At 41.6% G+C, this 13,649-nt stretch overlaps 1 protein-coding gene across 2 annotated transcripts in view; it reads left to right on the top strand.

Annotated features, from left to right (window-relative positions):
• UNC13B (unc-13 homolog B) overlaps positions 1 to 13,649 on the top strand; it is a 223,837-nt gene that overhangs the window by 207,958 nt on the left and 2,230 nt on the right. For both annotated transcript variants that reach the window (XM_055136355.1, XM_055136348.1), the window contains 14 exons: positions 115 to 200; positions 5,999 to 6,125; positions 6,370 to 6,466; positions 6,987 to 7,130; positions 7,416 to 7,493; positions 8,408 to 8,485; positions 8,728 to 8,816; positions 9,057 to 9,209; positions 9,334 to 9,457; positions 9,569 to 9,625; positions 9,809 to 9,889; positions 10,911 to 11,058; positions 12,402 to 12,458; positions 13,510 to 13,602. In XM_055136355.1, the coding sequence (XP_054992330.1) occupies positions 115 to 200; positions 5,999 to 6,125; positions 6,370 to 6,466; positions 6,987 to 7,130; positions 7,416 to 7,493; positions 8,408 to 8,485; positions 8,728 to 8,816; positions 9,057 to 9,209; positions 9,334 to 9,457; positions 9,569 to 9,625; positions 9,809 to 9,889; positions 10,911 to 11,058; positions 12,402 to 12,458; positions 13,510 to 13,602 (1,412 nt within the window). The remainder of the gene's footprint in view (positions 1 to 114; positions 201 to 5,998; positions 6,126 to 6,369; positions 6,467 to 6,986; positions 7,131 to 7,415; positions 7,494 to 8,407; positions 8,486 to 8,727; positions 8,817 to 9,056; positions 9,210 to 9,333; positions 9,458 to 9,568; positions 9,626 to 9,808; positions 9,890 to 10,910; positions 11,059 to 12,401; positions 12,459 to 13,509; positions 13,603 to 13,649) is intronic.

Below are 13,649 nucleotides of genomic sequence, written 5' to 3'. Positions count from 1 at the left end.
TATTTCCTAGACTTTTTTATTTGACTTCTAATATCTGGGCACATTAGCAATTAAATCAATAAAATCACATGGATCTTGCCTTGTTTTATGACTGTGATCTCTTCTGTCATGCAGGTTTCCTCAGGAGCTGAATGTGGGAAAAGTCAGCGCAGAAGTAATGTGGCAACTCTTTGCCCAAGACATGAAATACGCACTGGAGGGTAAGGTTATGCCCAGATCAGTAGGCTGTGGACCCTTAGGCCCAAACACCTTGTTTTCATTCCCTTTCCTATCCCAGATAGCTGCAGATTCTGAGTGAAAAACACTTTGAGAAACTAGGGAGATTCTGGGCAAATTGGGTAATAAGCCTCAAGAGACATCGGTTAGGCAAAACTTTAGCCACAAGAATAATGGAGTTTGGGGCTGGAATGATAGTACAGTGGGTAGGGCATTTGCTTTGCATGCAGCCCACCTCATATGGTCCCCTGAGCCTGCTAGGAGTGATCCCTGAGCACTTCTGGGGGTGACCAACCACCCACCTTCCCATAAACCCCAAGAATTAGGTCTGAGTGTTTTTTTCAGTGAAGTCAGTCAGTAGTTATAGAATGGCCTCTCTCATATGTAGTGCTTAAAGGTACATAGCAAATTAGCAACAAAGGGCCAAAGACAACATAATGGAAGAACTGATCCACACAACTGGAGTGGGTTGAAAGGGAGAAGTGTTAGGAAGAGGGAGAGGGTACACTGGTAATGGGTTAGAATTATATGCTTGAGAAGTATTTATTAAAGCACTAAAAACTACAGAATATTGATAGAAAAAAATTTTAAAGGTAGGAAAAAATAATGTAACTGGCTGTATGATATAGTTTCCTCCTTTCAGCTTTGGATCGTGTTTGTTTACAACGCAGCCCAGAGATCAATTCTACCTGTACTGGGTATTCTTAGGTGACCCTTCTACTGAAGAATAGACTCATAAAACATCTTTACAGTTTCAAAAAATCACAGAATCTTAACTATGTAAATAGGATTATTTTTCACACCAGAGACTGCCTGACCTAGATTTCCTTGAAAACTGTTTTTGATTGATGTGACAAAGCCAGAAAGAAAATATGTTAGTTCAGCTCCTTGATCCATGAAATTATATCTAGAAGGAGCAAGAACAGCACCGGGCAAGGTCAAAGCAGAATCTGGATCTTTTATTCAGGTGAAATAGTAGAGGAAATGGGTAAACTTCAAAATTTTAAATTTTTGAAGTTTAGGAGCAGCTAGTTTTAAGTTAAAGGAGAAGATGCTTTCTAAGTTTGAGATCACCACAAACTGCATAAACATTATATAATTCCACCTGAGACAAGTGGCTGTCTTCTGCTTATACTTGGTTAAGCCTGGAACTATAGGCTACATCTTAGCATGTCAGGCGTATATGTAGGTCTTTAGTCCCTTGCTATCAGATAGCTTTCAATGAGCTTTAGGAGGGAAGTTTTATGGTCCTAGTTCTAGAGCTCCAAGTGACTTTAAGGTGTGGGGGTGGGGGCGGAGAGATTAAAACGGGTGAAATATGAATCAGCTCCACAAGAAAGATAGGGTAATTAAAATATTGGAGAGAGGTTTTCAACTTGAGTATCATTTGGGCTCAACTTGGGCTCATTTAGCTAAATGAGCACAGTATCTCCGGATATTGGGCTCCATGCCTTTTGTCAGATACTTGCCAGCTAAGTAAACTCTACTTTTAGCAATCTTATGTGGAGTTCCCAGGAGATTTCTTTTGAAAAGGAAGTTTTATTAATGTTTTACAAACAGAAAAGAGTTAAAAGCCACTTTAGGGGCTGAAGTGATAGCACAGCGGGTAGGGCGTTTGCCTTGCACGCGGCCGACCCGGGTTCGAATCCCAGCATCCCATATGATCCCCTGAGCACCGCCAGGGGTGATTCCTGAGTGCATGAGCCAGGAGTGACCCGTGTGCATCGCCAGGTGTGACCCAAAAAAAGCAAAAAAAAAAAAAGCCACTTTAAAAGAATGTTGATCCAGTTTCAAATCTGAATTTCCCCACCAATGCAGCACTGTAACCCTGTGTCAGGATACTTAATTTTTTAAGTCTCCCCCTTCTTAAGTCCCTTCTTTTTTATCTATAAAATGGGAGTGGCAATAGCATTATTTTGTTGTTGATAAAGTAATTGAGATGTATTTAACTATATGTTGCCTGGCATTTACTTAGCACTGAATAAATCTTAGTTATTAAGAACAATAATATTGTAACTGTATATCACAGTGATTCTCTAATAAAATTTTTTTTAAAAAAAAGAACAATAATAAACCAGTATAGCTTCATGAATAGAGGTGTGATGTGAAGTTGTGTTTTAGTAAGATTTTACCTGAGGGTAATATAGGGACAGTTGGAACTGGAAGAGACTAAAAATTGGAACTACAGATAATATTATCTAGAGATGAGGAGATATAGCTGACCTGTAAATATCAAAAAAGTGGAGGACAAGAGAAAGAAGGAGTTTAAAGACCTGATGATAAAAGGATAATGTTGACTTCAACTGTGAAAAATGCTACAAATTACCTAACTTTATTGAGGTGTAGTGCACATACTACTAAATAAAAGCTACTTTCATCGTATAATTTGATGGATATTGATTAGTAATCACACCTATATATCTACTACTTCAATTAAAATATAGAACAGGAAGTCTCTTCATATCACTTTGCATCAGATTTCTACCCTATTCATCAAGTGTTTGGTATTTTCTTTGTGCCAGATACTTGCTAGTTTCTAGGACCCAAATAAGAAGAAAGAAACATCCCAAATCTCTAAGAAGCTCAGATGTCACTCTAGAAAGCAGGCATGTATATTGGCAGTAACAATTCAAAACTACATGTGCCACAAGAAGAATAGCATAAGGTGTTGAAAGTACATAGGAAAAACGCGAGAACCTAAGAAGGTTTCTTGAAGGTGAAGTACAAAATGAAACCTGAAGAATGATAGATAGACCTTAGCCAGTAGGGACAGAAAAGGGAGATATAGGATAATTTGGCAACAGTACACAGTATATTCTAAGACTGGGGGTGCTGAGAGAGCTGAGAGGCCATGCTTGTGGAACTGGGATCAGTTCAGTGTCACTAGCCTTTTAGAGTATAGGGAAAGACATAAATGAGAGACAAGGATAGAGTAGGCAGGCAGATCCAGATCATAATAGAGGTAATAAACCACGTTTAAGCTTCTAGACTATATCCTGAGGCAGTTAGGTGCCATTGAATATGTCAAACAAGAGATTGACAAGATCAGATTTATAATGTTAAAAAAAAATCATTCTCTGTAGCCAGTTTGGACAATGAATGGTAGAATGAATCACTTGTTTGGAGACTGTTATAATCCAGGTTAGAAATGGTGATAATAGTACTAGGCAGGTAATAATGTGACTATAAAAAAATGGAAAGATTCCAGAGAAATTTTGGAAGTGCTATCAGCATAGGTGGTGATTTAACTAGATACAATTAAACAGAGGGGGTTGGAGGAGAGATAGAGACAGAAACAGAGACACAGAGAGACACAGAGAGATAGAGAAATAGAGAGAGAGGAAAGCTTGAAGGTGGTGCTCAGCCTTGAACCAAGAGTATAAGATTTATTTGTATGTTTTTATGCATATTTTGTTCAAATTCAGTTGGAGAGGTTAAGATGGCAAAAAATTAACTAGAGTTAAATCCAGGTAAAGTGAGAGTCTCATCAAAACCCATGGACCTTATTATAACCTCTGAAAAATTAGGCAAAGGATGCAGTATCAGCAAGTTTAATAGTTTAATGAGGTTGAAAGAACTCTCCAAGGATGAAAGGTAAGTGGAGTGAAGAAATGGAAGTCAGGGACAGGCTATGGTTTAAATGAGGAGTTCCCCCGCTCCTTTTTTTTTTTTTTTGACATCAGATACACCCAACACAGCAGAGCATACAACCCACACAAAAGCAGCAGCGACAACAGCCATCTTAAGAAAGCCGTACTGGAACATAACTCCATGGGACTTGTTAGAATAATTTAAAGTATGACTTGTGGTCAGTACTCCACTTCTTGTTAATTTCTAAGCTACAGAAATTAATGTAGAAAATGGAGTTTGGGGGGCCGGAGCGATAGCACAGCGGGTAGGGCGTTTGCCTTGCACGCGGCCGACCCGGGTTCGATCCCCGGCATCCCATATGGTCCCCCAAGCACCGCCAGGAGTAATTCCTGAGTGCAAAGCCAGGAGTAACCCCTGAGCATCGCTGGGTGTGACCCAAAAAGCAAAAAAAAAAAAAAAAAGAAAATGGAGTTTGGGACTTGAAGGAAGATTGCCAGAGAAAGGGAGAATTATATATATAAAGCCAGTGATATGAAAGCCTCTAGAAGAAAGTAGTTAGGCAGCTCAGGATTGATGGGCCAGCACTGCCTCTACCTCCATCTAGTTGCTAAATAGGAAGGAGGAAGAACCCTCCAGGTTTTATATTTTTGATTTCTAGGCCCTTTGATTATTTCTAAGATAACAGGATATGGGGAAAAGAAAAGGGGCATTCTCTGAAAGTATGTATCTCGGGGGGCTGGAGTGATGGTACCACAGCGGGTAGGGCATTTGCCTTGCACACACCCAACCAGGGTTCAATCCCCAGCATCCCATATGGTCCCCCAAGCACTGCTAGGAGTAATTCCTGAGTTCAAAGCCAGGAGTAACCCCTGAGCATCGCTGGGTGTGACCCCTCCAAAAAAGGGGGTGGGAGTGTGTATCTGATATCCCTCAATTTTTTTTCAATCTCTTTATTGCTTATTGGTGCCTCTGCTCTGTCACGAGCATCCACTGTAATCTGTATTTGAAAGGTCCTCTTTCTGGGTGGTAAGAACTTCTACTGGCTGCCCCTTTATCTATAGCCTTATACCCTTTATACCCTTACTCTTCTCTTGTTCAATGCATTATAGAAAAGACTACAAATGCAACTGCAAGTGGGATACTTCCTGCAGTGTTCGAGGAGTAAAATTCCTGAGACCAGGAGTCCTCAGAAATATCCTCCCTCTTCCTCCTTGAATGTCTGCCATGCTAGTTAGAAAATACCAGGTACCCCAAAATAGTTGTTCTGATGTGACATGGAAGAGCATCACCGACAGCACCTGAATAGAGTTATCAGGGATGCTGGCCATCCCTTTTCTATAGCTCTTACATTTTCCCATTTGTTTGCTTTTACCACTATGCTGTATTTTATTTTTCAAAATAATGCTTTATCTATTAAAGGGTGAATGATGAGACCCTGTAGACATACCAGTGCTCTAATACTCTGAGAAAGCTTTAATACTGTCCTAGATTTTTCAGAAAACCCAGGAGATCTAGCTGTTTGACCTTTCCAGTCCGTAATAAGCATCCCATTTTCTGTGGAATGAAAACTTTTCATCTGACTATGTTTCCATGGTATCCAAGCTGACAGTTCTTATTTGCATATTTCTTTGAGAGTTCATTATTTCAATGTTTCAGCTTTGCTCTGTTGCTCTTTAAGATTCTATTAAACTATGACTTTTCAATTACTTTGTCAGCTGGCTCCACTGTTTCCTGTGTGTCTGTGTAATTGTCATTGGCCCAGTCATTCCATGTATAACTACTCATCTTAGTATTTAAGCTGGTCTGAGGGACTGACCATGTTACTATAAGTAAAAAAATCCTCAGTGGTAGAATATCTCCAGTTCTGAGTAGTTTAGTTACCACTAGTCAACATTAACACCCACATTTCTTTCTTCTCACTTGAGGCCATTCCTTTGGTTGGCATTTACAAAAACTAGTACAAAACTATTGCCTTATACGGGACTTTCAGTCTCTGAAGGAAGATTTAGATCTGGATCTTAAAGATTACAACACTGGGGGCAGAAGAGAGAGGCTGTGAGAAAGTTATTAGGAGTCACAATTGTTCTAAGGCAGATAACAGTATCTCCTGTCTGAATCTACTGCTTCGGGAAGTCCAGGAACTCAGGGCCTCTACTCCCACAACCTGACCCAGCCTCCCTTCCACCACTAGAGCATGAGAAAGATCGACTGTGTAAGAGTGCAGACTACATGAACCTGCACTTCAAGGTGAAGTGGCTACACAATGAATATGTGCGGGATCTGCCTGCCCTCCAGGGACATGTGCCCGAGTATCCAGCGTGAGTCATATGTGGGCACCATGGAGGGAATGGAAGAGGGACCCACTGGATTGGTAGGGCGGTGGAGGGGGGCAGGGTCAGTTCATCAAGCCAGATTTGTTCCTGTTCTGGGCACTTTTCTGGGCATTGCTGTAAAAGGAGAAAAGTATCAAGACCACCCTGCCTTGCAGAAGACTTCTATCAAGAAGTGTGCAGAGGTGTGGCATATTCCAACTAGCTCCAATCTTTTCATGCCTCATTGCAGGTGGTTTGAACAATTTGTTTTACAATGGCTGGATGAAAATGAAGATGTGTCCATGGAATTCTTGCATGGGGCCCTGGAACGAGACAAGAAGGATGGGGTGAGTCAAAGACTTACATTGCACAGGGGTCAGGCCAGGTCTCCCAGGAAGTAGCTTTCAGCAAAAGTTCCTGTGCTTTAGGTAGCATGGCCCCTGTAATCCATAAAGAGCACTTTGTTTTTAGTTGGATCACAATTACAAGGTTGTTCATAATTGGTTTCAATTATATAATGCTCCAACACCCATTCCCTTCACAAGTATAAGTTACCCACCACCAATGCCCCCAGTTTCCTTCACTGTCCTCCACCTGCCTCTATGACAGGCATTTTTTCCTTCCTTCTCTCTCTGTCTCTCTGTCTCTTGCTGTCTCTCTGTCTGTCTGTCTCTCTCTTTCTCTCTCTCGCCCCCTTCTCTCCCTCTCCTTCCTTTCAACACTCAGTTCTTGTCCAGAGTGAGCATAATAATTTCTAACTATTATTGTCATACTGGTCCCTTTTCTATCTCTGCTGGGAAGATCCAATTTGAACCTTACAAACTTAATTAAAATAACTGATGGTGACCTTTGTGTATCATTCATTAGTTCCAACAGACATCAGAACATGCACTCTTTTCCTGCTCTGTGGTGGACGTTTTCACACAGCTCAATCAGAGCTTTGAAATCATCCGGAAGCTGGAATGCCCAGACCCTGCTATACTGTCTCATTACATGAGGAGATTTGCTAAGGTAACCATGGCTGTTACTCCCTCCTTCTGTTAATTCAGCTGTACTCATAGCCTAATTATAGGCCTAAACTCAACTCTTCTCTGTAGTGCTTTTGACTAAAGCCTGGCTTGAGTATGGGGCAGACAGGTGGGTTTATCTAACTGCTATTCTGGGGTTGAATGAGAATTTTGTGCATTAATGTGAGATTCCTTTTTACTTCCCATGAATGTTCTGGGATTGGAGTTGTGACTTTGAAGATGCCTGTAAGGAGAGCTAAGAGATCTCACTGCTTTTCTACTTTCTCAGACCATCAGAAAAGTACTGATACAGTATGCAGATATCTTATCAAAGGACTTTCCAGCTTATTGCAAAAAGGAGAAAATGGTAAGCCCTGGGACTTTTAGTAAAAGAAAAACATTAGAATCCTTCATGCTTTTGAAGCTTTTCTCTGAACTGAGGATAGAAATCATACAACTAACTTGTGATTCCCACCAGAACTTGACATAGAGGCTATGCTAACAATGATTAGGAATTACTCTGAGCCTCTCTTTGGCATTTTATTCTCTACTGAGCTAGATCTTTACTAGCCTATTTGTTAAATTAAAAAAATATATTAGTTATCTGGGGCTGGAGCAATAGCACAGCGGGTAGGGTGTTTGCCTTGCAAGCGGCCAACCCGGGTTCGATTCCCAGCATCCCATATGGTCCCCTGAGCACCGCCAGGAGTAATTCCTGAGTGCAGAGCCAGGAGTAACCCCTGTGCATCGCCAGGTGTGACCCAAAAAGCAATATATATATATATATATATATATATATATATATATATATATATTAGTTATCAGGAGCATGTGCAGGGATTTGAGTTTGAACTTTGGTTCTGCATGGCACCCTAAGCACCACCAGATACAGACCTAGAGGCCTTCAAGCACCACTTGGCCTGAGCAACACTGGATTTCCAGGCTTGAGTATTGAATGATCTAGCCAGTTTGGCCTAGTATTTCTATGAGTAACCCCTGATCTACTGAGCCCGTGCCCACCCCTGCCCACTCCCCTCCAAATACTAAAACATTTAAAGCTATAAAGAATATTACCATGAAATTTGGAATCTACCTAACTTAAAAATTAACATGTTTCTAGGTATCATTCAAATTATTTGACTTGATTTTAAATCTTAATACTTAGTAACATGTAATATAGTATGTATTGTAAGTTTCCTATGGCTTTTAGAGTAGTATGAAAGAGGGAGGACCTTAAATTGATAGATCCAAGACTCACTGGATCCATCTACCCCCCCAAAGCCCTGCATCCTGATGAACAACATGCAGCAACTGAGGGTCCAGCTGGAAAAAATGTTTGAGGCCATGGGAGGCAAGGAGGTAAGTTTTAGGGTATGGGATTAATGTATTTTCCTGTTTTTCCTGAACTGACGGGCTACAGAAACTCACTCCACCTCTTACTGTCTAAGTACAGGTGAGGATTTTAACTTGTGCTTAACAGGTTGAGCTAATAGATTTATAACAATGGAGTAAAGGCCCTAGGAGAGAGGGCTGGTAAGGCACAAGAGGGGATAAAGGAGTAAGAGGAGCAGCTTTGTCAGTCTAATTTCCTGTGGATATAGTTGGACCCTGAAGCTTCAGACAGTCTGAAGGACCTGCAGGTGAAACTGAATACAGTTCTGGATGAGCTCAGCATGGTGTTTGGAAACAGGTTAGTGAAGCCCCAAACATGATTCTCAAAGCTAAGTGTGGTTCCTATATAATCCCAAAGTCTCTGTTCTATGGTGGATGGGTATCCAGCCACCTATAGGTGTGTGATCTTCCCTCTCTTCTTGTTGGCTGTCCCTACTGGAGCTGCACCATGAGTGGGTGGTGTGGGGCCAAGCAGATGCTGCACTTTAGTGATGATGTGTGTTTGGGTGGGAATGACTTCACTATGGCTCATGTGTAGTTTCCAGGTACGGATTGAAGAGTGTGTTCGACAAATGGCTGACATCCTGGGCCAGGTACGCGGCACAGGAAATGCATCCCCCAGTGCCAGGGCCTCTGTGGCTCAGGATGCAGATAGCGTACTCCGGCCACTCATGGACTTCTTGGATGGAAAGTGAGTACAACACTTATAACTGTCCTGTAGGAACAAGTAAGGCAGGCGGTCAGGTGGAGGAGTCTTTCAGGGAGGAGGCCTCATAAGCTCCCACCCCAGCCTTATCTGTTGCCTGGACCTACAGCCTTACACTCTTTGCCACTGTGTGTGAGAAGACAGTCCTAAAGCGTGTGCTGAAGGAACTCTGGAGGGTGGTAATGAATACAATGGAAAGGATGATTGTTCTGCCTCCACTCACTGACCATACGGTAAGAACACTGCCCTTCCTTCCACTTCCTCCTACTGTCACCCTCAACTTGCTCCATGCTTTCTGATGAAGTTTAGAGTCCTTCCTTTTGATTGATTCCCTTTATACCCAGGGCACTCAGTTGATCTTCACTGCCGCTAAAGAGCTGAGCCATCTTTCCAAACTCAAGGTACTCTGGACATATGGGGTCCTTCTAAGACCAGGGAGATAGGTTATCTGGGAGGAAGGAAGTTGAGCATTGATGACTAAAGAGGAGGGGAAGAAGATATAGCTGTGGGTTGTCAGGTTTGGGGGAAGACTTCCATCACAATTCCAAACTGTCCCAATGCTCTTGTTTTCTCTGGGGCTCTAGGATCACATGGTGCGAGAAGAAACAAGAAGTCTCACTCCAAAGCAGTGTGGTGTCCTTGACCTCGCCTTAGACACCATCAAGGTAGAGACTCTCTCTTACTCTAGATAGTATTACTACCACACCCTTTGGCCCTAGCATTTCTGTCACATGAGTGCCCCCTAAACTTGTGTTATCTCACACTGAAGAGAGTAGTTTTTATGTCTAATTTTTTCCTTTTCTATATATTCATATTTCTTAGGAGAACCATAATAGGCCCCTCCTTTGTGATTTCAGGTAACCCAGAAAAACTATTTCTGGATTTTGAGAAAGTTTGTCACTTTATATTGCATTGCAATTCCTAAATATTGTCCACTGGAAATTAATCTTACTGATCTTGATACCCCACATCTAACTGACATGTCCCAACTAGACAATACATGCACCAGGCCTTATGCATTATGAAATAATATAGATCAGTAGATATGGTTATTATCCTCAAGATGTTTAAAATATGGACCTGAGCAATAGTATAGTGGGTAGGGCACGTGCTTTGCACATAGCTGACCTCAGCACCTCATATGTCACCTAAACACTGCCAGGAGTGTTCTCTGTGTGTAGAGCAAGGAGTAAGCCCTAAGCATTTCCAGATGTGACCCAAAAAGCTAAAAAAAAATTTTAAAAGCTTAAGATTTAAGGCAATAATGTGGCAGCTATAACAAATCAGATATTCAGGACACCTGAGATATGTCATGTGTATAAAGTTCACGAATTCAGAAGAACAAAAGAGCATTTCTGGTTATTGTTTCTCTCTCAAATTCCTCTACCTTATATCTTTACTTATAAAATAGGTCTATCCACCTAACACTACATCCAGGAATGTGACCTTCCTCACCACTCCTGCTAGATTCCCAGATAATAATCTAGCCGAGAGGCTATGTGTTTTATTTCTGATCATGTTTATGAATGGTTTGTTGTCCTCACCATCCTCTTCCGGCATCTTTGTAGATGCTTCTGTAGATGTAAATATCTGAGCCTCTGCCACATAAGTTTTTCTGAGAATAGTGTTAGAGAGATGCCTCTCTATAAGGGATGTGGCAATAGTAGATTCTCTCGTGTCTTTCAGCAATACTTTCATGCAGGAGGCAATGGACTGAAGAAAACCTTCCTGGAGAAGAGCCCAGATCTGCAATCCCTACGCTATGCTCTGTCTCTATATACACAGACCACAGACACACTCATCAAGACCTTTGTGCGCTCACAGATTGCCCAGGGTAACGCATAACTAAAAATTTTGGGCCCACAACTTTTCTCTCTAATACAGTTCTTCCCCTAGGTAGTCAATATCCTCTAGCCCTTAGGGAGGATCTTGGGTATTTCATTAGGGAGCCTCTCAAACTCAGACCCCAGAATTTGTTTCTGGGCATACCAGTACTCTGTACTCAGGGATCACAACTGGTGGTCTCAGGGACCACATGGGGTTCTAGGATCAAACCCAAGGTGGTGTGTAAGATAAGCACCCTATCCCCTGTACTATCACTCCGGCCCCATTAAACCCAGGAATGTTTTCAATGCTTAACCCTTCCTCATACTTGTACCAGACAGGTTAATGACAAGGCTCTGGGTAATGTATCTGGCATTTCTTTTCTTATGTATCCTGGATATTCTGTATTTATTAAACTGAGAATATATCCCCATCTTATAGGAAATCTTTGAAGGAAGCCTTGAGAATGAATTGATGAGATACTTATGAAGACTCATAGCTTTAGGAACCTTAGTTGGAAGTTGTCCAACTAAGAGAAAAAACTAAAGACTTTCTTAGATTCTCCAGCATTGGACTAGAAGACTAAAATAGTCAATTCATGGGAAGAGTTAATGAGAAGGTACAAATTACAGGATTCTTCATAACTGAGCTTCAGTTTTGGGTAATACAGGACACCTGGGCAGCTTTGTGTATCTGAACTGCAGAGTTAATTTGGTAGGAAAAGGAATCTGTGCTATTAGATTGGAACATCTAGTCTAACAGGAAGATGAAGAAAAGATGAGAGAGAACAGAGTACTGTGCCATTTTTCACATCTCTTCTTATTTCAAGTTCAGGATGAGAGGAACAGATAACAAGAAGACCTTTGATTAAAGGGACAGGGAGAATATTTACAGGTTTGAGCGCATGGTAAGGAAGAATCTCAGACTGCTTAAAAACATTCAACTATAAGCTACATATAAACATAAAAAGAGGGATGGAATGCGCATAGGAGATTAGAGCGGGAATGGATACTGAAAGGATAATCTTGAGTGTAGGTGTGCACTTCCACCCACTGCTTTAAGGGGCTACAGAGTTAAAGGCAACAATCTTTCTCTTTTCTGCCCAACCCATTTCAGATACTGTTCTATTGCTTCTGCCCGTAATTTGGTTGGTCTTTGAGTCATGCATCTAATTTATTGTATTTAGGCACTGACCCTAGCTCTTTGATTTCTTTCTCCACTCTACCATATCTCTGTGCTCCCTGGTAATATGTATAGAGCTGCTTTAAATGACTTCACTCCTCAGATTCTAACTTATTTTCTTTCTCTGTCCTGCTGCTGCTACTACTTCGTGGCTTGCCTGTCCTTACTCAGTGCATGATGGGAAAGGTATTAGGTTTACTGCTAATGAGGACATTCGGCCGGAAAAGGGTACGTTAATACACTGTGCAGATGTCAATTTAATATGGAATAACACTGGACTAGAATCAACTTCTTATGCTAGGAGTGGGAGAGTCAGGCATCAAACTTTGGGGGTCAAAACTGCTACAAGTTTTACTTGGGTAATTTATATATATATATATATACAGCCCAGGACAATCAGGATGGAGTTAACAATATTTCTGTCCCCAGAATTCCCCCACCTCTGTGCCATAAGACAAAGATGTTTTACCTATAGTTCCAAGGTACTGGTTTGTTTTTGTTTTTCAAGATAAAGTGGAGTCTCTGTTCTAAGGAGACTGAAGCTTAGCTCTTTCTTGAGGCTGGGGTTAGGTTGCTGTTTGTATAGAGGTTCAGGTTTGAGTAGGACAGACTTTCTGAGTGTATCAGCCTTCCAAGAAGGGGCCATCAGGAATCCAGGGATAGGCATTAGGGTCCTGTTTTTTCCTAGAAGATACCCACAGTGATACTGAGACATTGAAGTAGACATAGTCCCCAGACAAAGATTCAGGGTGGCAGCATTGTCCCTCCTCAAGATCCTTCAACGAGAACTTCTGTGGCCTGGAGGTGAGAGGTTTGAGGAACCTCAGAAATTCCTGGCGCATTTTGGAAAGAAATCTTGCCTAAAATGTTGCCAGTCTAATGTATATTTTAATATACATTATTCTTTTAATCACTTTGTTTCTTTTCAACCCCCCCTGCTTTTTTCCCTATCACCTGTGGATAGCTTTTTGCTATAGCTTTTTGCTATAAGATGGTGTCCTCTTAAACCCTCAGAGTTTGGGTTTTGGTTTTGGAGTCATACTCAGTGATGCTCAGGGGTTACTCTAAGCTTGGTACTCAAAATCATTCCTGGTGGTGCTCAGAGGACCCTACAGGGACCACATAGCTCCAGGGATTGAACTCAGACTTCTTGCATGCAAAGCACTTGCTCCAATCCAGGGAGCTATCTCTCAGGCCTCTTAACACCTCACTTTTATGAGGAATAATAAGGACTGATGCCCCAGAGTTCTCCAGTGGGAATCATGTGTCTGTTCCTTAGGGTCTGGTGTGGAGGATCCTGTGGGAGAAATCTCTATTCAGGTGGACTTGTTTACACACCCTGGTACAGGAGAACACAAGGTTACAGTGAAAGGTGAGTAGTATGGTCTGAGAGTCACAGACCTTTCTCGCCCAGTCTGT

Source organism: Sorex araneus, chromosome 1, assembly GCF_027595985.1.
Source record: "Sorex araneus isolate mSorAra2 chromosome 1, mSorAra2.pri, whole genome shotgun sequence".
Taxonomy (NCBI): Eukaryota; Metazoa; Chordata; class Mammalia; order Eulipotyphla; family Soricidae; genus Sorex; species Sorex araneus.
The sequence above is the reverse complement of the archived record's forward strand: the minus strand, read 5'-3'. Positions and strand labels throughout refer to the sequence as shown.